Source organism: Rhinoderma darwinii, chromosome 13 (genome assembly GCF_050947455.1).
Source record: "Rhinoderma darwinii isolate aRhiDar2 chromosome 13, aRhiDar2.hap1, whole genome shotgun sequence".
Classification (NCBI taxonomy): domain Eukaryota; kingdom Metazoa; phylum Chordata; class Amphibia; order Anura; family Rhinodermatidae; genus Rhinoderma; species Rhinoderma darwinii.
Window position 1 is genome coordinate 57814959 of NC_134699.1, and position 22322 is coordinate 57837280.

Here is a 22322-nt window from a genome sequence, read left to right on the forward strand (position 1 = left end):
TACACTACATCACCCATATACATACTATATACATACACTACATCACCCATATACATAATATACACTACGTCACCCATATACATAATATATACATACACTACATCACCCATATACATAATATATACATACACTACATCACCCATATACATACATAATATATACATATATACATACACTACATCACCCATATACATAATATATACATACACTACATCACTCATATACATAATATATACATACACTACATCACCCATATACATACACTACATCACCCATATACATAATATATACATACACTACATCACCCATATACATAATATATATATACACTACATCACTCATATACATAATATATACATACACTACATCACCCATATACATACACTACATCACCCATATACATAATATATACATACACTACATCACCCATATACATAATATAGACATACACTACATCACCCATATACATACATATATATACATACACTACATCACCCATATACATAATATATACATACACTACATCACCCATATACATAATATATACACTACATCACCTATATACACTACATCACCCATATACATAATATATACATACACTACATCACCCATATACATACATAATATATACATACACTATATCAGCCATATACATAATATATACATACACTATATCAGCCATATACATAATATATACATACACTACATCACCTATATACATACACTACATCACCCATATACATACATAATATATACATATATACATACACTACATCACCCATATACATAATATATACATACACTACATCTCCCATATACATAATATATATATACACTACATCACCCATATACATAATATATACATACACTACATCACCCATATACATAATATATACATACACTACATCACCCATATACATAATATATACATACACTACATCACCCATATACATAATATATACACTACATCACCTATATACATAATATATACATACACTACATCACCCATATACATACATAATATAGACATGCACTACATCAGCCATATACATAATATATACATACACTACATCACCTATATACATACATAATATATACACTACATCACCCATAAACATACATAATATATACATACACTACATCACCCATATACATAATATATACATACACTACATCACCCATATACATAATATATACATACACTACATCACCCAGATACATACACTACATCACCCATATACATAATATATACATACACTACATCACCCATATACATAATATATACATACACTACATCACCCATATACATAATATATACATACACTACATCACCCATATACATACACTACATCACCCATATACATAATATATACATACACTACATCACCCATATACATAATATATACATACACTACATCACCCATATACATAATATATACATACACTACATCACCCATATACATACATAATATATACACTACATCACCCATAAACATACATAATATATACATACACTACATCACTCATATACATACACTACATCACCCATATACATACATAATATATACATACACTACATCAGCCATATACATAATATCTATCTATCTATCTATCTATCTATCTATCTATCTATCTATCTATCTATCTATCATATCTAATCTATGTCATATCTAATCTAGCTCGTACCTACCTATCTTATATCTATCGATAGACCCAGCAGTAGATGGTCATTATGTCCAGTATATGGCGCCAGTTTTTTGCCAGGAGAGCAGCTAAAGAGAACTCTATGGCCCTGTTCACACTAACGAAGCACATGCAGAATACAAAGCACTGATTGGCCACAAGAGATCAGCTGATCAGCATCTTTGTCATAAGAGCCGCAGAGTCGGCTGTCATTTAAAGGGTTTGTCCAGGATTAGAAAAACATGGTGGATTTCTTTCAAAAACAGCGCCACACAGTCCACAGGTTGTGTGTGGTACTGCAGCTCCGCTCCAAATATATGCAGTTGAGCTGCAATACCACAACCTGTGGGCAGACGTGGCGCAATGTTTGGAAGAAAGCAGCCATGTTGGTGCCGGGTGCCGCATGTTCACCTCATGCCAGCATTTTGCTGATGCCTGCACCGTAATGGCCGGAACGTCACCGTAGCGACATTGTTTATGTGGGGGGGAGGGGCCTGAGGGTCACGGTTATATAAATCCATCCGTGTAAGTATATGGGTCACTTCACTATTATATACATCTAATAATCTATATTATGTCATATTAATGGGAATCTTCTCTGTATTTGTCCACAGGTAATTCGTATCCAGTCTCCAGAAGGGATGAAGCGCATCAGTGCAAGCAAACGGGAATCCGCTGCAGCGTTTCTCAAAAAGGTTTATCATCTTTCCTTACAGAGGTGTAAGGCCTTGTTCACACAGTGCAGATTTGACGCAGATTTTGCATGTAGTTTTTAAGCCAAAACCAGAGTTGGGTCGAGGAGAAGGGACATTTTAAAGCATTTCTATATATATATCTACGATTTAGGGTTCTGTTCCTGGTTTTAGCAAAGTCTGTGTCAAATCTGCACTGTGTGAACAAGTCCCACAGCCTCACCTTCTGCTCCAGTCCTCATATTACATCATTAATACAGTTAATAAGTAACTCGACTTCTCGGAGTCTGAGGAGGTGACTGCAGAGTAGGGCTAGCCGTAGATAATTGCCTGATGTTGCCCGGATTGGGCCACAGGATGAACGTGCTCTGAAAACGGGGTATATAATATGTGAAATGGAAATATAAAAAATGTAACCTATAATACAGATTGTATTTAGCATTATATGTATTTCATGTTCCTATCTAGTTTTCTTATATTTTTTTGTGTAGATGTATTTTTTATTTTCTATTTTGATTAGTGATATTTTATTTTTTATATGTATTTTATATTTACATTTACTTTTTGTGTGTTTTCTATTTTTATTATATATATTTTACATTTAGTTTTAGTATATTTTAGTTGTATTGTGTATATATTCTTATTTTCTATTTTTATTTGAGTTATGCTTTTAGATGGATTTTATTTTTTGATCTAGTTTTTTTATATTTTAGCGACATTTTATTGTATATGTGTGTGTGTGTGTGTATACATATATATATATATATATACATACACTGTGTCTATATATTTAATTTTTGTTTAATATTTTTTTATTGTATTTTATACTTTTATCTAGGTTTTGTCTATTTCTTTATTTTATTGTCTTCTATTTATCACATGAATTATTTTATATCTAGTTTATCTCTATAAAAAATATACGTTTAGAGTAAATGATCACTGTCAAGTTTTGGTATTTGGGTTCTGGGCACTGAGAACCCCACATTGCAGAAGGAATTGGTTGAGCGTTGTGCCCGTCTGGCTGGGATTGTCTTATTTCAACTTTACTGGGAGGAGCAGGTTTATCGGTGCGTGGGCGATATACAGTTTATAAGCCCATATACTATGCTGCTCTGCTGCGGGAGTGGAAAACAGCCCATCAGAACGACAGGGGCACAGCGTTCAGCCGTGAGAAATTGATGGCCTATCCTCAGGATAGTCCATCGATATCTGGTGGGGGTCCGACTCCTGGCACCTCCTCTGATCAGCTGTTTTGACGGGGCCGCAGAGCTTGTACGAGCGCCGCTTCCTCTTCATTCCTCTTACTGCTCGTACAGTGAATCGCGGACACAGCATTAGTGGCGGTTCACGGTATTACAACCTTCTCGCATTCACTTCAATAGATGAAGGCTGTAATACATGTTAACCGACAGACCTCATTGTAAGTGGGGTCCATCGGGCGCCGCTGGTGTCCGTCGTGAGGCCAGGATGCAGATGTGAACAGGGCCGTAGACACACATTGTAATTCTGTCCGATGATGGTATGAGGCGGGCATTACAAGCAGTAGAAGACTTTATTTAACCCCACATTCATATCCGTGACTTATCCTAACACGGTGTCATGTTTGTCATGTGTTTTTCCACAGGTAGCGAAAGAGTTTGGTTTTGGGAATAATGGCTTCTCCGTATATCTGAACAGAAACCGGACAGGAGAGATATCAGCAAGCCAAAACAAGTCACTAAACCTGCTCAAAATCAAGTGAGTACACCCCCGTGTTTGTCAATGCCACGGTGAATGTGGCTATAAACCAACAAGTACCTTCCATAACACGGCGAACTCACACCAGGTCAGGGGTGTGTCTGACAACAGGGTGGTCGACTGTTTCCAATAACAACCAGCAGAATTGTGAATGAGGCTGGAGACAAAGTTACTTAAAGGGGTTGTCCACCACTGAACAACTGATGACCTATCCACCGGATAGGTCATCAGTATATCATCGGTGCGGCTCCAACGCCTGGACCCTGCACTTTAAAGCCGATCCAGCTGCCTCCGGGCACGGAATGTTATGGCCCATTATGTGACGTACGGAACCGGAAGTAGTTGGCTCAGTACATAGCGTAAGCAGCGGCACGTGACTTATTATAACCCTCTATCTGTAGTCTGTATGGAAGTTTGCGGTTGACATTTACACTAACTTGAGATGAAGACGGTTCATCTCATCACGGAGTGTAATATATTGGTCCGATCGTCCCTGCTGCTCACACTTCATGAATCGGATCGGCCAGTCCCGGCTTTACACCTGCACTAGATATATAATGAATGACCGTGGCTGATCACTCTGTGCTTCCTCTTCTAGACATGGAGACATGCTGTTCCTCTTCCCGTCCAGCTCTGCTGGTCCTTCATCGGAGGTCATGGAGACATGTGCAGTAACTCAGTCTTCCCGGCCGTCAAGTGCGCTCCTAGTGGTGGAAGACGACATTGACCAGTATCTCAACAAACAAGAGGGAAAGATCTACAGGAACAGAGACGCTCAGCTGTATGTATCATTGGTGCGGTGTATGATCACGTGTTGGATTACTGGAATATCAGAGATAGATTTAAAGGGGTTTTTCTACCATAGAAGTGATAACATATTAATAGGATATGTCATCGCTGGGGTCATTCCTCAGAATCCGCTTTGCTCCCCAACCACCCACAGTGCTAAGAATTGCAACACAACCAGGTGGAAGGAGACACGCCGAAGAGACCTCGGTCCGTTTGTTGTCGGAACGCCGCGATCCCACAGATTGAGCCCTCGTCGATTTTACGGCATAAGATTATGGGAATACCCCTTTAAGGGACTTTCTTTTATCTCTCCTTCTCTTCATACATCTAATTTACGATCTTTAAATAAGATAAAAATAAAACGCTTCCTCTGGGTTAGCACATCTATATATAAAAAGGATAAAAACGGGTGGTGTATTGGCCTTTTCTCAAACCTTGCAGGCCCATTAGCCCATAACAAGTCGTCTTTTTGTAGATCTGGTGCTCTGGACTACTAGTCCTTACAGTAAAACATGTGGAGTGACGGTTGGGAGCTCCGAATCAGGTGCACAGATCACCCAAAGACTGTGCTGGGAATATCCATACAATTTCCAGTTTTTAGATTCTTTGCGGTTACTGTGATGACGACCATATAGGATGTGATGTAGTGGTGCTATAAACAGCCTGCAGTAGAAAATATTGGCCTCCCCCATGGGACCCCTTAAAATAGTAGCAGTCCTCTAGTATTGCTTCCTCGCTTTACTCGTCCTGCTGATCACGCCGGCATGGTAAGCGTGCCCATGTGATCAGGAGCGGGACAACGGCTGTATTACACAGTCGCAGCCCTGCTCTAAAGGCGACGATCAGAGAAACCTCTGATCTTGGCCATTAACCCCTTGAATGCTGCGAGAAAAGCAGATCGGAACATTCAAAGGGAAAGTGTCACATGGAATCCCTGTGACGGGATTGAGGGCCATGCCATATATGGGCAGACAGCCCATTGATGGACCCCAGGGCTGTCTGACCAGATTTCCTGCTGTTAGGGTATACTTAGGTATGTCCTAACAACTGCCTGTGTACAATCAGTATATAGATCTGTCAGTACATTATAGTTAAAAAAAAAAAAATATTCATAAAAAAATACATACAAATGAATTTTTTTACAATATAAACAACCATAATAAATTGAATCATCATTTATACCGCTGTATGCTGTAAAAAAAAATGTAAGAAAAACTGTAGCGAAGCGGCTTTTTTTTCTGCATTTTTGCCAAAATAATAATGAATATTAATTAAACGATATTGTAAATGTACCAAAAAATGGCTCTGACATAAAGTACAACTTGTTCCGCAAAAAATTAAAGCCTCGTACAGCTACGTCAAATAGAAAAGTTATGACCGCCGGGATGCAAAGAGGAGAAAAAAATAATAATTCTGGTCCTCGAGGCCCAAATTTGCCCGTTCCTTAATGGGTTAAAGGGGTATTCCCATCATTTAATGTTATGGCATATCGGTAGGGAATTTCAATATAGCCATTCGAGTGAATGGGGATGTCCTGCAGTTCCCGGCACAGCACAGGCGTCGGGAGCGTCGCTGAGCAGGTAAATACTGAAGTTGCCCTGTGGTCGGCGGGAGTCCAGGCAGACGGTATGCGATATGCCCACTATGGGTCACAGTACCTTACTGCTGTGTCGTATCTCATGCAGGTGTCCTTGTATAGATCGTAGATTCATGAGAATTCAGTGTTTCTACATATAAAAAGTGAATTGCATATAATATTACTGTAGTCACTGTCACATACAATACATAATCTTGTTTTTCTTGTAAGCCCCTGTTGACATGGCTGTTTCTTCCTCTCCCCTGCAGGTGTCGCCATGGTCCGCTTGGTAAATGTGTGCACTGTGTCCCGCTAGAGGTGAGGATCGTGACAGAAATGTTTGCTTGATTCTGTTTGGAGGGAGCGCGTGTATTATCCCCTCCGCTAACACTGTGCTGTCACGCAGCCTTTCGACGAGGATTATCTCAACCATCTGGAGCCCCCGGTGAAACACATGTCCTTCCATGCCTATATCCGCAAGCTGACAGGAGGCGCAGACAAGTGAGTAGCTCATGTCCAAATATCTCCTACACCACTGGGAAGGGAGAGCTGAATTTAAAGGAGAAAATCTCATCAATCCTAACGTGTCCCATATTGTAATCCAACCAGTGAAAAATATCAAGAAAACTTCCATCCGCATCCCAGAAGGTCATCTATTTCCCCTACAAACGTGCGTCTGTCTGTAAGGCAACTGGCTACAGCAGGAGCCCTGCCCCACAATAGACCAGGATTGCTGCTAAGTCCCACCCTCTTGTCTAAGCCCCACCCCACTGATCAGGAAGAAAATTTCTGCTTGTTTCAGGAACATGCAGAAAAAGTTTTTTCTTCTGTTTATTTTTAGGTTGTGGTTCTTTAACCGCTTGCCGACATTTGGTGAGCATACCGGTCATGATGATCACGACGGTACTGAATAGGTGTTTGACACACAGCTGCAACCCTGTTCCAATGCCGGAGATCAAAGAAACCCCAGATCTCCGCCATTTAACCCTGTGGATGCCATGATCAATGCTGATTGCGGTATTCAAAGGGACAGATTGACGGGTGACCCACCCAATTGATCGTGATTGGGGCCCATACCTTGTATGGGCAAACAGCCTAGGGTCCATTAAAGGCCCCCAGGGCTGACTAACCATATTCCCTGTTATAAACTTTTCTTACGATAGACCATCAATATGGGATCTGGCCGCCGGCAACCGCCACCATTGAGCAGAATGAAGGGGCTGCGGCCCACTGCTGTCCCTCTCAGTATGATGACTGGGATACGTAGATGTTTGGTCCATAGTGACATAACCCCCCCCCCCCCCCCCCCACAGCAGCTACTTGATAACGCAGTCACGTGATGTCATGGTCAAGGACTCAAACCTTTTGTTTCTACTTTCAGGGGGAAATTTGTAGCATTGGAGAATATCAGCTGCAAGATTAAATCGGGCTGTGAGGGTCACCCACCGTGGCCAGAAGGAATCTGTACCAAATGCCAGCCCAGCGCTATTACACTCAACCGACAGGTGAAAATGTCATTCCAGGTTTAAAGGGACAGTAACAAACATGGTATAGGACATGGGAGGGTCTGGAATGGATTATGGGTTCCCCAGTTAACTAGTTGCAATGACAGATGGGTTTTCAGCCTTTTCTTTAGATTAAATTTTTTTTCTTTCTAACTTTTATGTTTATACTTTTTCTCTTTATAGAAATACAGGCATGTGGACAATATTATGTTTGAAAATCACACCATCGCTGACCGTTTCCTGGACTTCTGGCGCAAAACTGGAAACCAGCGCATAGGCTACTTGTATGGCCGGTATACTGAACACAAGGACATCCCTCTAGGCATTCGGGCGGAGGTGGCCGCCATCTATGAACCACCACAGGTAATTGGTGACTATTACTGTTTGGGGTGCTGTATACTAATTAAGACACCTCCCAGTCTGGTGCCACATGGTTGCATCCCTGGCACCTGTGTATTGAAAGGAGTCGCAGGAGCGACTACAAGGTGCCTCTCCGCCACTCAGTCCGGGAGGAGTCATAAACCACATGCGGTGTGCGTTTGGGGCACAATTCAGGAGGTGAATCCTAAAAATAATCTGTATTAAAGGGGTCTGTCAAGTGAGATTCCTTTAAGCCTCCTCTTCCGATGTGTACATAGATACTTCCTGTAATATCACGGTCTTTCTCTTTTAAGATTGGGACTCAGAACAGCCTGGAGCTGCTCGATGATCCAAAAGCCAAAGTGGTGGATGAGATTGCAGGCAAGCTTGGATTAAGAAAGGTAAGGAAAAGTATTAAAGAAGTTAAGACGTTTTTCCAGAATCATAAATTATCACCTATCCACAAGATAGTTGGTCATTTTCTGATCGCTGGGACCCCCACCGATCGTGAGAACCCCTGCCCCCTACGCCGCCTCCCTGCTTGACCGCAGTGAGGAGGACATTGGATGGGGCGGTGGCCACTTTATTCAAGCTCCTCCTCATTGCGAGGGGTGCAGTTAGGAGGATCGGGAGATTCAGAACCCCCATTCTCATGATCGGTGGGGCCCCCAGCGATCAGAAAATTATCTCTGATCATGTGGCTAGTTGATCATTTCTGATTCTAGGAAAACCTTGTGTGATGACGCTGACCTAGGAGTGTCTGGAGGAAACAGCCTCACACTGATAGGTCAGTGTCAGAGACTCTGTTAGCTCCGCCTATTGAGAATCGCTGGCGGACAAACCCACTTGGCTAGCCAGCGGGTCATTTATATATTGTTTAATATATAAAGAGGGGGCAATATCTCGGCAACGGGGGGACGGCGACATAGCAATAAGCAACCACCGCTGGACTCACAGACACAGCGGCAATCACATGAGTCTAATAACTCACTTTATAGCAGCGAGTGACAGGTCCTCTGACTATGGTATCACCAGAAATGAGGTTGAGCTGCAATACTAAACATCGCCCATGGGAGGCAGTGATGCCGTTTTGTAGGAGGGAGGCATCGGATTCACCTTTTCTGATCTCATAATAACCCCTTTAAGGATTTGCAGGCCAGGTGGACTGAAGAAGTGATTTCCTTTTGCTCACATGTTGTTTTTAATAGGTTGGCTGGATATTCACGGACCTGGTCTCAGAAGATACTAGAAAAGGTACTGTCCGGTACAGTAGGAACAAGGTAAGCTGCAATCCAAACGCTTCACACCTGCACCTGTGATATGTTCCACTATGAGAACATTGGGGGTTGAAGGGTCATTCAGTGCAATGATGGGAGTGATTTTTCTGGACGATAATTGTTCCAATCATTGCCAATATTGTCTATTGCTGCTCCTGCGTGCTCCCATACATTACTGAATGCTACCGTCATGGGGTACGATTAGATACGACCAAGAAAACTTCTCGGACCCCCATTGATTAGCAAGTTGCGCCAAATACTAGTAATATCCCGTCACTTGCTATGACTCATTTTTTTCTCCTCCTTGCAAGAGCCATAACTTTTGTTATTTTTCCATCAGTGGAGCGATGTGGGGGCTTATTGTAGTTTCTATTGGTTCCATTTAAAATGCCATACAATGTACTGGGAAACTGAAGAAAAATTTTTGCGGCCTGACATTGGATAAACTGATACCTCCATTTGTTTTTCGTTTTAACGCTTTCAGTGTGCGGTATAAACAACAACATATTTTTTTTTATACTTTACTACTTTTAAAAAAACAATAATATAATGTTGTTAAAAAAAAAATTTTGTTTCACCATAACGTTTTTACATTTTTCCGTGGATTGAGCGGTGTGAGGGGTTATTTTTTTGCGGGACGAGCTGCCGCTTTATCTGTATTTTGTACAATTTCATCACTTTTTATTATTTTTTTTCCGAGAGCTGAGGTGACCCAAAAACAGCGATTTAGGCGTTTTCAATTTTTAGTTTCTTACGGCGTTCACCGTGCGAGTTCGCTAATGGTATTTTGTAATAGTTCAGACTTTTCTAGACGCAGCGATACCAATGCTGTTTGTTTTACATTACTTTAGAGGAAAAATGGGGAAAGGTTTTTGTTTTTTTTTAACTTTTAATATTTTTTTTCACCGCTATTAACTATATTAAACTTTCTTTATACAGTTTTTTTTTTTTTTTTTTTAGCCCTCCTGAGGGACTTGAACCAGCGATCATTAGATCTCTGCTACATTATACTGCAATACTAATGCAATGCAGTATATTGTCATTTTCACAGGTTTCGGTTAAGCCCTGAGGAGGCAGGGCTAGACAGAGGCAGACGTGGGGGCCCGCGTTAGGCCCCTGAACTGCCATGACTACCACTGGCACCCCCCGATCGGGGTGCCGATGAGCTGTCTGAAGTGGCAGCCCCCCCTCTTTTCAACCCTTCACATGCTGCGGTCATGATTGACTGCAGCATTTGAGGGGATATATACATCCGCTGTATTCTTTGATCGCTCCTGTTAGCCAAATGACACAATTGTTGTGCCTTTTGGACTAATAGGAGAGCAGACCTGTCCCCACACTATGCTGCTTACACAGGGCAGTATATTCAGGTGACACCACCACTTCGGTATATGAGCTCCTTTACTTAGCAGCGTTCCTCTCTCCCCAGGATTCGTATTTCCTAAGCGCAGAAGAATGCATCACGGCCGGCTTCTTCCAGAACCAGCACCCAAACATATGCCGACTGTCCCCAGATGGAGATTTCGGCTCCAAGTTTGTGACCGTGATGGCTACAGGTAAGTTCACCATCCAAAATATTATGCAATAATGTATCTAAAAGGGTTTTATGTCAATGACGCCGCTAACGAAAAGTTCTACAACTCTCATCACCATTTTCAAGATTTCTGCTTGCTCTCAGTGAATGGAAACACTCTTGTTTACATCCAGAGGCCGAAAACCGACTAATCTCACAGAAAACATATCTGAAAATCTTAATTGACATTGTGATTGTAGAGTCATGGTTTGCTGAAATGTAAAAAAAAAAGACACTTTCTGTCCTGTCACCTTTTTAACTTCAAGGGGTTGTATAAGATTAGAAAAAAAAAGGTCTGTTTTGGTTTTTTTCTTCCAGATACAATGTCTCTTTTGTCCATGGGCTGAGTTTTGGTATTTCAGTCAAGTGAATGGGGCTGAGCTGCAATACCAGACACAGCCAAAAGTGGCGCTGTTTCTGGGAAAAATTATATTTGCATTGGTGTTTTTGGTAACCGTCACAAATATGCAAAGCGTGCTGCCATTTTGAATGCAATGACACGGGCTATAATCTGTAGAAAAAACACCTGGTCTGTCGGCCTCTAGTGCACTGCCGGTCACTATAGTCAGGAGAATAATAAAAGAGAACCAGTTTCTCACTTTACAGCTGTGTGGGAAAGTAGAAGGGCTTGTGGCCCTGGTGACCTTCTTTTTGATTTGAAAATAGAAAGTTTTAAGGGTAACTAAACTTTAAAAAAAACTTTGGACATTTCATAGTGACATGTCAGAAGTTTTGATCGGTGTGGGTGCGATCGTTCGGGTGAGCGATGTGCCGCTTAGTTTCTGATCTGCTTTTCTCGGGAAGCCGAGCGAGCAGTGTACGGGCTCATAGACTTTACTATTGAGCCCAAACATCGCCACAAGGAAAGCCGATCAGAAACAAAGTGGCACGGCGCTCACCCAAGCGCTTCTGCCGCTTCATTTTAGGGTTTTTTTGTTTTTTTACTTTGAACAATCCCTGCTTGTTAGAAGGGTCTTTTTCACAATCAACTAATCACAAAGTGTCCCCTGCTAAAAACCCCAGCGATCAGCTGTAATCTGTGGAGAAAACTGGCAGTAAGTGTTCAGTTTCTCTGCGGCGCCACCACAGGGGAAATTAAGAATTACACTGTGCCCATTTAAAGGACGAGTGTCGCGGAAATTTTTTTTTTTATATCAATTTGCTTTTAGTGTTTTATTAAAAAAATGTTTGTTTGTGTGTTTGTGTTTTTACTTTTTCTTGTCTATGGGGGCTGCCATTTTTTTCCAATCTCTGTATGTGTCGATTAACGACACATACGGACATGGAATACGGCACATACAGCCCCATAGTGAATGCGAACGGGAGCCGTTCCATCCACTATGCTGTACGCCGCATGCGCCGCTCCCACACAGTCCAAATTGAAGGTCTTCGGCCGAGCGGCGTCCGGCGCCATTTTCTTGTGGACCGGAAGCCGCGGACGGACAGTAAGATTACTACTTCCGGTCGCGGCTTCCGGACTTGTGCACTTGGACCGGAGGGAGCGGACGGACCGGAGGGAGCGGCGGCGGCAGGAGCAGGTACGTGTTTTAGTGTGTGATTACTACTGTATGTAAACCTACTACACTGTGTGTTAGCTCAAAAAATGGCGACACACAGTGTAGGAGGTTTGACCGTTCAATCCCCTCCTTTCTCCCGGCACTAGCCAGGATAAAGGAGTGGGGATTCTGAGAGCTCACTAGAGCGAGTGAGTTTTCTCAAATTTTGCAGCATAAAGCAATGTGGTTGCTTTACCACATGCAATGCTGCAATTTTGGGAATTGCTCCATCTAGTGACCAGCGCTGGGAAATGTTATAAATTAGAATCTAATTTATAATATTTCCTGACTCGTGAAAAAATTAAAAAAATTAGAGCAATGTTTAATCACTTATACACTAACTGTTTAACTAAAAAAAAAAAAAAAAATTTTTCTAGCGTCACATTTCCTTTAAGCAATAGGTTGTATATGTAATACAGGACAGGTCATCCATGGAAAGATGCTCTATGTAACAGCTCCTCACATTGGAGAAGAGATGAGGATCCTGAACAGAGGACCCCCCCCCCCCCTCTCTATTAGCTCAGAATTCCCTAATCGGGTGTACGAATATGAGTTTTGTAAACCAGACAAGCCCTTTTAAAATGCATGGAGAACCAAAAGGCGACATCAGCTTTACCGCGTCAGGACATGCTGGGAGTTGTAGTGGCACAAGAGCTGGGGGACCACAGGCTGCCGATCTCGTCCATACAGTATGAGTGTAAAGCCTGAGATACTTGACAGATATACTGTGAGCGCTTTTGATGTCGGTGAACGAATTCCATGGCTTGTCTAATAAACATATTCAGTAAAAGTCCTTTAATCTGGCATCTGGTAGACCAGCATAGAACTGTTGTATTCCTGGGAGGTCCTGTCCACACCCCATCACTGTATGTAGTGCTCCCTGTATTCATGTCCGCTTCATCTCTCCTCTTCTCATTTCTGTTTGCAGGGGGCCCGGATAACCAAGTGCACTTTGAGGGGTATCAGGTGTCCAATCAGTGTATGGCTCTAGTATGTGACGAGTGCCTCTTGCCCTGTAGAGACGCTCCGGAGCTGGGCTATGCCAAAGAGTCGAGCAGCGAGCAGTATGTGCCGGACGTCTTTTATAAGGTCAGTGTCGTGAAAAGACGCCGTAAGGAGCACCCTCTGCTGGGGAAATGTAGCATTACTGGGGACCCTGCCCTTTGACATCCATATATCATAATAGGGTCTAATCTATTGGGCAGACAGAAAGAGCCAAGATCTGTACACGGCTGTCTCCGTCAGTCCCATAGACTCGGAATGGAGTGGCAGTGGGCATGCTGGACCACCACGCCATTCAAACTCCTCCTCACTGCGGACATTCGTTCTAGTGATCGGTGGGGGTCCCAGCGATCATACAGTTATCACTTATCCTTTGGCTAGATGACAGATGTCCCCTTTAACCTGGTTAGTAGGAACCGGTTATTAAGACAGACCTATTAAAATAAGGACATTAGTATGATACCCTAATAGTTATACAAGTGGGTACAATCCTGTGATGCTGATTGGCTGGCAAGGATCATGTGATATTGTATATGATGCCATACCACATGATCATCCTCAGCCAATCGACCGCAGTGACAGATCATGTTATATGTGCTGCACTCATATTAGCCCTCCCCTTGTTTGGCACTTCACATGGGCTGTTTAGCAGGTGTAATTTTGCCCACTAGTATTAGGGTATCCTACTATTACACCCACTGATGACCAATGTTCTGCCCACTTTCATATATCCTATTCGAAATTTTGAGTTAATAGAGGGGGGGGGGGCATCCCTGTTGCTCTGGAGGACCTGCATACAACACATATGATTGGGCACTGTGTAATGCTTAATTTCTCCTGTGGTGGCGCTGCAGGGAAAATGAACACTTGCTGCCCGGTTTCCACTTTGATTACAGCGGATCGCTGAGGTCTCAACAGGGGGACACTTTGATCTGCTTATTGTCAAGAAACCCTTTTAGCAAGTAGGGATTGTCCAAAGCTGAGAACCCATTTAAGAAATGTCACTTATATTATTTACATCTTAAACCCTTAAACTTTATCTACTTTTCAATCAGGACCACCAGCCCTTCCCCCATCCCTGCACTTTGCTTATCTTTTCCAAAGCGGAGAACCCCTTTAAGATCACCACCTCTTGTCCTTATCCATGAGGTTAACCTTTAGACTCCCAAATGATCTGTTGCTCATTTTTGGATGCATGGGCCCTTTCTGAGCCTCAGGAAGTGGGTGACGACGCCAGCGTCCCTTACTCCTGTGTGATTGGCATCGTGACCTGCCAAGTGCGTGTGTGGCATATGGATTCTGCACCCGTGATTTACTTTGTTCTGTTCCTTTTACAGGATATTGACAAGTTTGGCAATGAGATTACACAATTGGCCCGGCCTCTACCTGTAGAGTATTTGATCATTGACGTGAGTATTCTCTATTGTAATGCCCCCAACAAACATCTCCGCTGTTTACTAGAGACGGGTATCCCTGAAATATCTTCCTGGTATTTGAAGAATATGCCGTACTTGACAGGCTTGACAGCCACCTAAGTCTGCGATGAGACATTTACAGCAGCGGTGATGGACTCCTTACCTGCTTTGCAGCATTTGTTCGTGCCATTTCAAGTATTCTTGTAAGGTGATGGCAGTTTTTCATGTTAAACAGGTCCGCTCAGCTCCCCTGACATGTCTGCTTTAGTAAATACCTTCCTTTTTGGAGCATTTTTTTTTATTTTGCATTGTACGGTTCCTTTGTTATTCCTCCTGGAAATGTTTGAATGAATTGTCAACCGGATGTTACCATTCCCCCTTGTCAATGGGGCATCTTCCTACACACTCTGACCTTGTCCAATCTGCGCTGGTTGACAAGGGGAATGGTAACGCCCAATTGTCCATTACTGCAGACATTTCCAGGAGGCATAACAGAGGAATCATCCAATGCAGAAAAGAAGCTCCAACATTCTGAACTCATTAGGAGTATTTAAACAAATGTTAGGCGAGCTGACAGGTTCTCTTTAAGGGTGTTTAAGTTGGCCCCTTGCCTTAGACAACTCCTTTAAAAAGGGCAGTTTGGGACCCCACTCTGGCCAGAAATGAGAGCTGCTGTAAACTGGGTGTACCGTCCGCATCTATTGAAATTGATGGACTGGGTATATAGGCCTTTGAAGGGGTTGTCTGGTTAAGAACTCGAATATCGGACCCTCTCTTGATGGGAGCTGAAGGGGCGCAGGACTCGGAAGCACTGCCGCTCCTCTGTCTCTTTAATCGGAGCTCCACCTATCAGACATATAGTTCATGTCCTATGGATATACCATAAATAGATCTGGAGTGAAACCCCTTTTACTACGTCATTATATCTGAAAAGTTCACACGTTGCCGTAGTTCTCACCCTTGGCAATTGTCGCAGATTTTCAGTGCGGATGGACCGTCTGTGACGTGTATTATCTCTTAGGGGTTCAGTCATCTGTGCTGCTCTAACATGTTGTATTTATTTCCACCTTCAGATCACCACCACATTCCCTAAGGATCCAGTATATACATTCTTCACCTCCTCCAACTTGTTTTCCATTGAAAACAGAGAATCCCTTGGGGAGACCCAGGTGAGACCGGACTGCCGTGTTCTGAGGGGATGCATGTCAGTTTGTAACCCTATACATCCTGATCGGGGGTGGGGGGGGTCTTTATTTATAATTCTATATACTGAGGTCAAGGGCCTTCCCTCTAACATATCCATCTAAATGGGAAGATACACTATATGGCCGAAGTATGTGGACAGGAGTTTCAGCCACACCCATTGCAAACAGGTGCATAAAATCAAGCACACAGCCATGCAATCTCCATAGACTAACATTTCTAGTAGTATGTTTCGCACTGAAGAGCTCAGTGACTTTATACGTGACACTGTCATAGGATGCCAGCTTGCCACATGCCAGTTGGTGAAATCTGCTAGATCTGCCCATGTCACCTGTAAGTGCTTTTATCTGCTAAATCTGCACCGGTCACCTGTAAGTGCTATTATTATCTGCTAGATCTGCTCCAGTCACCTGTAAGTGCTGCTATTATCTGCTAGATCTGGCCCAGTCACCTGTAAGTGCTATCATTATCTGATAGATCTGCCCCGGTGACCTGTAAGTGCTATTATCTGCTAGATCTGGCCCGGTCACCTGTAAGTGTTATTATTGTGAAGTGGAAGCGTCAAGTGGAAGCGTCTTAAGAGTGATAACAGCTCAGCCACGAAACAGTGGACTGTGCCAATTCACAGAGCGGGGCCGCCGATTGCTGAAGAGCGTGGCGCGTAAAAATTGCCTATTACTCCCTACAGAGATCCACACTGCCTCTGAAAGTGACATCAGCACCACAATGGTGCACCCGGAGCTTCATGAAATGTTTTGTCTCTGATCACTGCACACAAGCTTAAGGTCCCCATGCACAATGCCAGGGTTTTGCTCCTTATTTGTAGTGAAGGGCAATGTTAATATTACATCATACGAAGACCTTCTACACAATTGTAGCTTCCAACTTTGTGGGAACAGTTTTGGGTTCAGTTCTTTCCGGTTCCAGAATGACACTGCCCCTGTGTACACAGCGAGCTCCATAAAGACATGGGGCGAGGAGTGGCGGCACAGAGTCCCGACCTCAACCCCATCCATCTCCTTCGGAAAGAATTGGATCAGCGATTGTGAGTCAGACCTTCTCCTCCAACATCAGTGTCTGACCTCACAAATGCTCTTGTGTTTGAATGGGCACAAAGTTCACAGACACTGCAAAATCTTCCTTCCCAAAGGAGTGGAGGTTATAGCCGCGAAAAGGATCAACTCCATATTAATGCCCATTGTTTTGGAATGGGATGCCCAATCTCATATACATGTGATGTTCGGGTGTCCACTTACTTTTGGCCATATAGTGTAATTGGTAGACTCGAAGAGTTGGAGGGAGTCTGAGATTTAACAGCGCCTCTCTTCTCTATGGCCAGTGTCTGGTATTGCAGCTCAGACCCATTCACTATATAAGATAATGCACCACTTACTGGGGTTTGTGTTCTATAATTCTGTGCCGCCTCCTTCTAGGTGCCAGCCACAATCCCCCCTTCCTGTAAGCAGTGCCTGCCGCAGTGATATATGGGCAGTCTCAATGTAACGTGTGTATATTATATTGAATTTCGAGTCGGTGTTGACCTTTTTTCTTCTCTCTCTGATGTACAGGATTTCCATAGCTTGGCAACATATCTCTCCCAGAATCCATCATCCATCTTCCTTGAGATCATCTCCGATTTCCATCTACTCCTCTTCTTAGTCACCAATGAAGTGATGCCGCTACAGGTGAGCACCAACACCCTGGCGGGGGCAGCCCCCTGAACAGGAGGTTGTTCTAAATGTATCAGGAACATATGTGTCGTCGTCGTCGTCATCCCCGATTATAAATGACCACTGCCAGGCCGTCATCCTATTTATCTGACCAGTTCCTTGGCATGACCCGAGCTGGTCAAATCCTCGGTGTCATGTGCCGTCCTCGGTGTCATATGCCGTCCCCACTTGCCCATCCTCCTGCATGGCTGTAATAACGGGGATCCTTCCATAGAAATCCATGTTGGTTGCTCTGTCCTTGCAGCTATGTGCACAGATAGTGGCTGCGCTTTACAGACTGAGCTCGCGCTCCTTCCTCCGATGTCCCGTACATTAAAGAGCTTTATTTCAGATCATTTTTAACCCCTTTATGGAAATCCCTAATACACCAAGGGGTTCACAGGCATTACCAAGAAAATCATTAGTTATATTTTCTATGCTAACATATTGACGCTGCAGGCCCAAAGCCTGAGGCTGCACTACTGAGTCTGATGATAACATGGCCTGGTGCGGTGCAGTGTTGTCATGAGACCTAGTGTAGATCCAGATCACCATCTACATCCTGCCTGGCATGAATGGTCGCAGTCCTGAGTGGGGACATATTTGAGGATTTGGATCCACCCCAGGTTTCTGTAATATGGTCATGCCTCTTTCTTTTCCCTGTACACAGTGCCAGGCAGTTGGCAATGCTTCGGCCTTCGCAAGGTTGGGTTATGTACAAGACACCCCCGTGATGTCCCATAGCTTGTTGCGCTTTGTAGGACAGGAGGAGTTAACCGTGGGCAGTACACAGCTGGGCAGCACATGTATGAGCCATAAATCCTACAGGCCAAAAGTTCAAGGATGTAATAGGGGATTATGTGAAGCAGAACTCGCAAGTGTGAAGTGTTTCTATGTGAAATACTCTTAAAGCTGCATGACGTATTTTGGGCTGATCTCCTATGGACAGGCAAAGTGATAGAGCAAATAATTAGGCCTTTTAACCCTTATACTGCCACGACAATTTTCTCAAAAAACAGAATTTGAAAATCCCCCCCCCCCCCATACCCATATATTTTGTGAAAGTAGACACATTACACATGGTCAGCACCCTTCACTTTACACTCATTGGCGCCTTCGTGTAATTTTGCATCAAAGCAAAAAATGGTGTAAAAAAAAAAAAAAAAAAAAGCATAAAAAGTCACATTTGTGGCTGATCCAAGTAAAGCCCAAGACGAACAACATCTAATAATAAAAGTTCCGGACGTGCCGAGTTCATACATGTCCCTTATGTGTCCATATCTTCACACAGTCATCGGATAACAGACAGTAAATATCCAGGTCAGTAAAGCACGGGGTGACTATACGTATAACTGCTCAACCTCACACCCCTGTAGTAGGAAAAAGAAGACCCCCACCCCTAAATATGACAATCTGAGAAAACCTCTGTGATTGGTAAGAGGGGTGAGATCATGAAGATAAGTTCCTGTACCCCTCCCCCCGGGGTGACTGGAGGGGTATCCGCTATACAGTGCACTGCCTTCACAGACTGGTTTTAGATTCCGCTTCAGAAACCCAAAAATGGCATCTTCAGAGTGAAAATCAACTACAAATACACGACCATATAAGTTTCCCGTCTGGAAATATCGTGTTTTCCGGTCGGGTCGCTGATCATTACAGTTATTGGTATAATCACGAGTAGTTCTTTGCAATCTCTGCACTAAGAAGAAAAGACTTACACGACCGAGTGCCACGTGGGCCGTTGAGACGCAACCGCTAGTTTTCACGGACCCATTCACTTCAGGGAGTGAATCACGGACCCAACTCTCTGATCCGTGGAAAGATAGAAAATGTCCTATCATTCCACGGATCACGGGCGTGACTCGGGCGGCACACACTGCCTTAAAGGAGCAATTGGGTAGCAGAGACTGGTTGTAATGACTGATAAGTGCTCATTAGTATATGTGGCCCGTTATTTAACCCCACTTTGGTGGTATATCCAGTCACAATATTTGATAAGGGGCTGCCTGCATCTAATTTTGACCTCTATCTATTTCTATAGCACAGACCTATGTCACCGCTCTGTAGGGAAACTTCATTCGCTCCATTTGCTTTGCCAACCTCCAAAACACGGGCCAGTTTTATTTTCTGCCAGGTGGAGAGCGCCCAGATTATAGTAAAAGGAGGACATAATAACCACATACAGGGGCTGCCATGAAGTCGTAGCCGTGGCCTCGGCACTGAACGGCTGCCGCACTCCCCGGATCGGCAGAGTTTAACACCTTCATTGCTGGTCTAGTGTGTATTTACTCCACCTACACCAGCGTCCTATATCCCAACTGCGAGATATCGTACACACATGTCCGCGCCGGGCCAGAGACCTCCCCGTTCACACTCGCAGTTGGCAGCCTGGGACACTGGCAAGGGACCAGTCCCTGTTTTATTGGCAGGAAATCGCACTTCTAGAGCATGTGCTCAGCAGCTGGGATGTCCGTGCTCGCCTGGTGGTCAGGACCGTAGACGGTTTATTCCCTCATGTAAAGGTTTATCGCCCGGCTTGAGTAGCATTTGTACTATAAACGAGCAGGAAAAACTCTGCCTAGCCTGAGTGGCTGACAACAGGGAGCAATAGAGTGTATTCAACTGGACCGCAAATAGAGAGGACGTTTAACATTTACTTCCCCTTTAATTCAGCAGTTGCTCTGAGTTTTATGGTCTGTTTTTCCCTCTTTTTTTAGAATAGTATTAGCTTGCTCTTGGATGCCGTGAGGACCAGGAATGAAGAACTTGCGCAGACATGGAAGAAATCGGAGCAGTGGGCGACAATCGAGCAGTTGTGCAGTGAGTACCACAAAATAGGGTAACCAAAATAATAACAAAGGGGTTTTCCCATAATCCATATTTATCACCTATCCACAGGACAGGTGATAAATATCTGATCGGTGGGGGTCCGACCTCTGGGAGCACCACCGCTTCCGAGAACGAACGGACTAACCTTGCCGTTCCTGGGAGCCCTATAGAAATAAAGGGAGCGGTGACCGAGCAGACGCACTACCGCTCCTTTCCTATGGGGCCCCCCAGGAATAGCACGGTATGTGCGTTCTCGGCATCGGTGGTGCCCCCAGAGGTCGGGCCACCACCGATCAGATATTTATCACTTATACTGGGGTCAGGTGATAAATAAAGAGGACAATACATTGGCTGACGCCAGAGAAAAACAACTCACTCATGACCACGATGAGAGCAAAGTTACTAGAGCAGAATTTCGAGGATTTTATTTAGTTACTTTTCAATATGAGGGGGCTTCAGGGGGGTTTCCTAATCTCAGAATTATTTTTTTTAACGTGAAACTCCACCTTAGTTCAGATTAGGGGGTCCTTGAGCTGTGACCACCACCAATTTCCAAAATGGATTTGCTGTGGTGCTCTGTAGAGCTGTACTCGGTCCAAACCTACAAATAGCCCCAGAGGGGTTTGGGCACTTTAACAAAAAACATAGGAGCCAATTGGTTCTGTAAAGGGGAACTTCAATTTAAAGGGGAACTCCACCTATATTTTTGGTCTCCATCCGTTTCTTTGTACACACAGACTAATGAAGATAGAATAGACTTTATGGAGAGGACAATCACTAGTAAAGGAATTTTTGGCAGATCTGAATGAAGTGATGAGCCAAGATCGATCATTGGCTTCAGTACAGACGCTGCAAATCTCAGTCACGTTTGTTCCTCATTATACAGTCCATTACTAGGTGCTCATGAAGTCTGACCGTCATCTCCGGTCATCGACGAGGCAATTCTACAACCAGCATGTTAATATTTTCTGGGGTGCTGGCCTTTAAGGGCCATAAATAGAAGAAAATCTGCAACAGTGCAAACCATTTTCCATGTGTAAGGCTATATTCACACTACTGCCATAAAAAAACGAACTGTCAGTCTTTCATGGCTGCTTTGCATCAGTGGGTCTCAAAATTTTCATCTATTTCCCGGATGTCTAAATGGTTTTAACCACCGACTTTCATCCGTCTTTCACGGCCATTAAATTCATCCGTTTTTCTTTATCAGGATTTTTTTTTTTTCCGGTCTCAACCCCTGAAATTTGAAAAGGAAGGTCACATGATCTTCCGCCTGTAGATAGTGCCACGCGGTGCCCCCTGTAGATGGTGCCACGCGGTGCCCCCTGTAGATGGTGCCACGCGGTGCCCCCTGTAGATGGTGCCACGCGGTGCCCCCTGTAGATGGTGCCACGCGGTGCCCCCTGTAGATGGTGC

At 43.7% G+C, this 22322-nt stretch overlaps 1 protein-coding gene across 1 annotated transcript in view; it reads left to right on the plus strand.

The window, feature by feature from the left end:
- NPLOC4 (NPL4 homolog, ubiquitin recognition factor) overlaps window positions 1-22322 on the plus strand; it is a 39300-nt gene that overhangs the window by 11474 nt on the left and 5504 nt on the right. Inside the window, exons 2-16 of the mRNA XM_075845968.1 lie at window positions 2298-2378; window positions 4000-4112; window positions 4711-4893; window positions 6747-6795; window positions 6884-6978; window positions 7859-7982; window positions 8166-8345; window positions 8657-8743; window positions 9551-9622; window positions 11049-11175; window positions 13677-13837; window positions 15088-15159; window positions 16239-16334; window positions 17937-18053; window positions 20795-20897. Coding sequence (XP_075702083.1) covers window positions 2298-2378; window positions 4000-4112; window positions 4711-4893; window positions 6747-6795; window positions 6884-6978; window positions 7859-7982; window positions 8166-8345; window positions 8657-8743; window positions 9551-9622; window positions 11049-11175; window positions 13677-13837; window positions 15088-15159; window positions 16239-16334; window positions 17937-18053; window positions 20795-20897 — 1660 coding nt within the window. The remainder of the gene's footprint in view (window positions 1-2297; window positions 2379-3999; window positions 4113-4710; window positions 4894-6746; window positions 6796-6883; window positions 6979-7858; window positions 7983-8165; window positions 8346-8656; window positions 8744-9550; window positions 9623-11048; window positions 11176-13676; window positions 13838-15087; window positions 15160-16238; window positions 16335-17936; window positions 18054-20794; window positions 20898-22322) is intronic.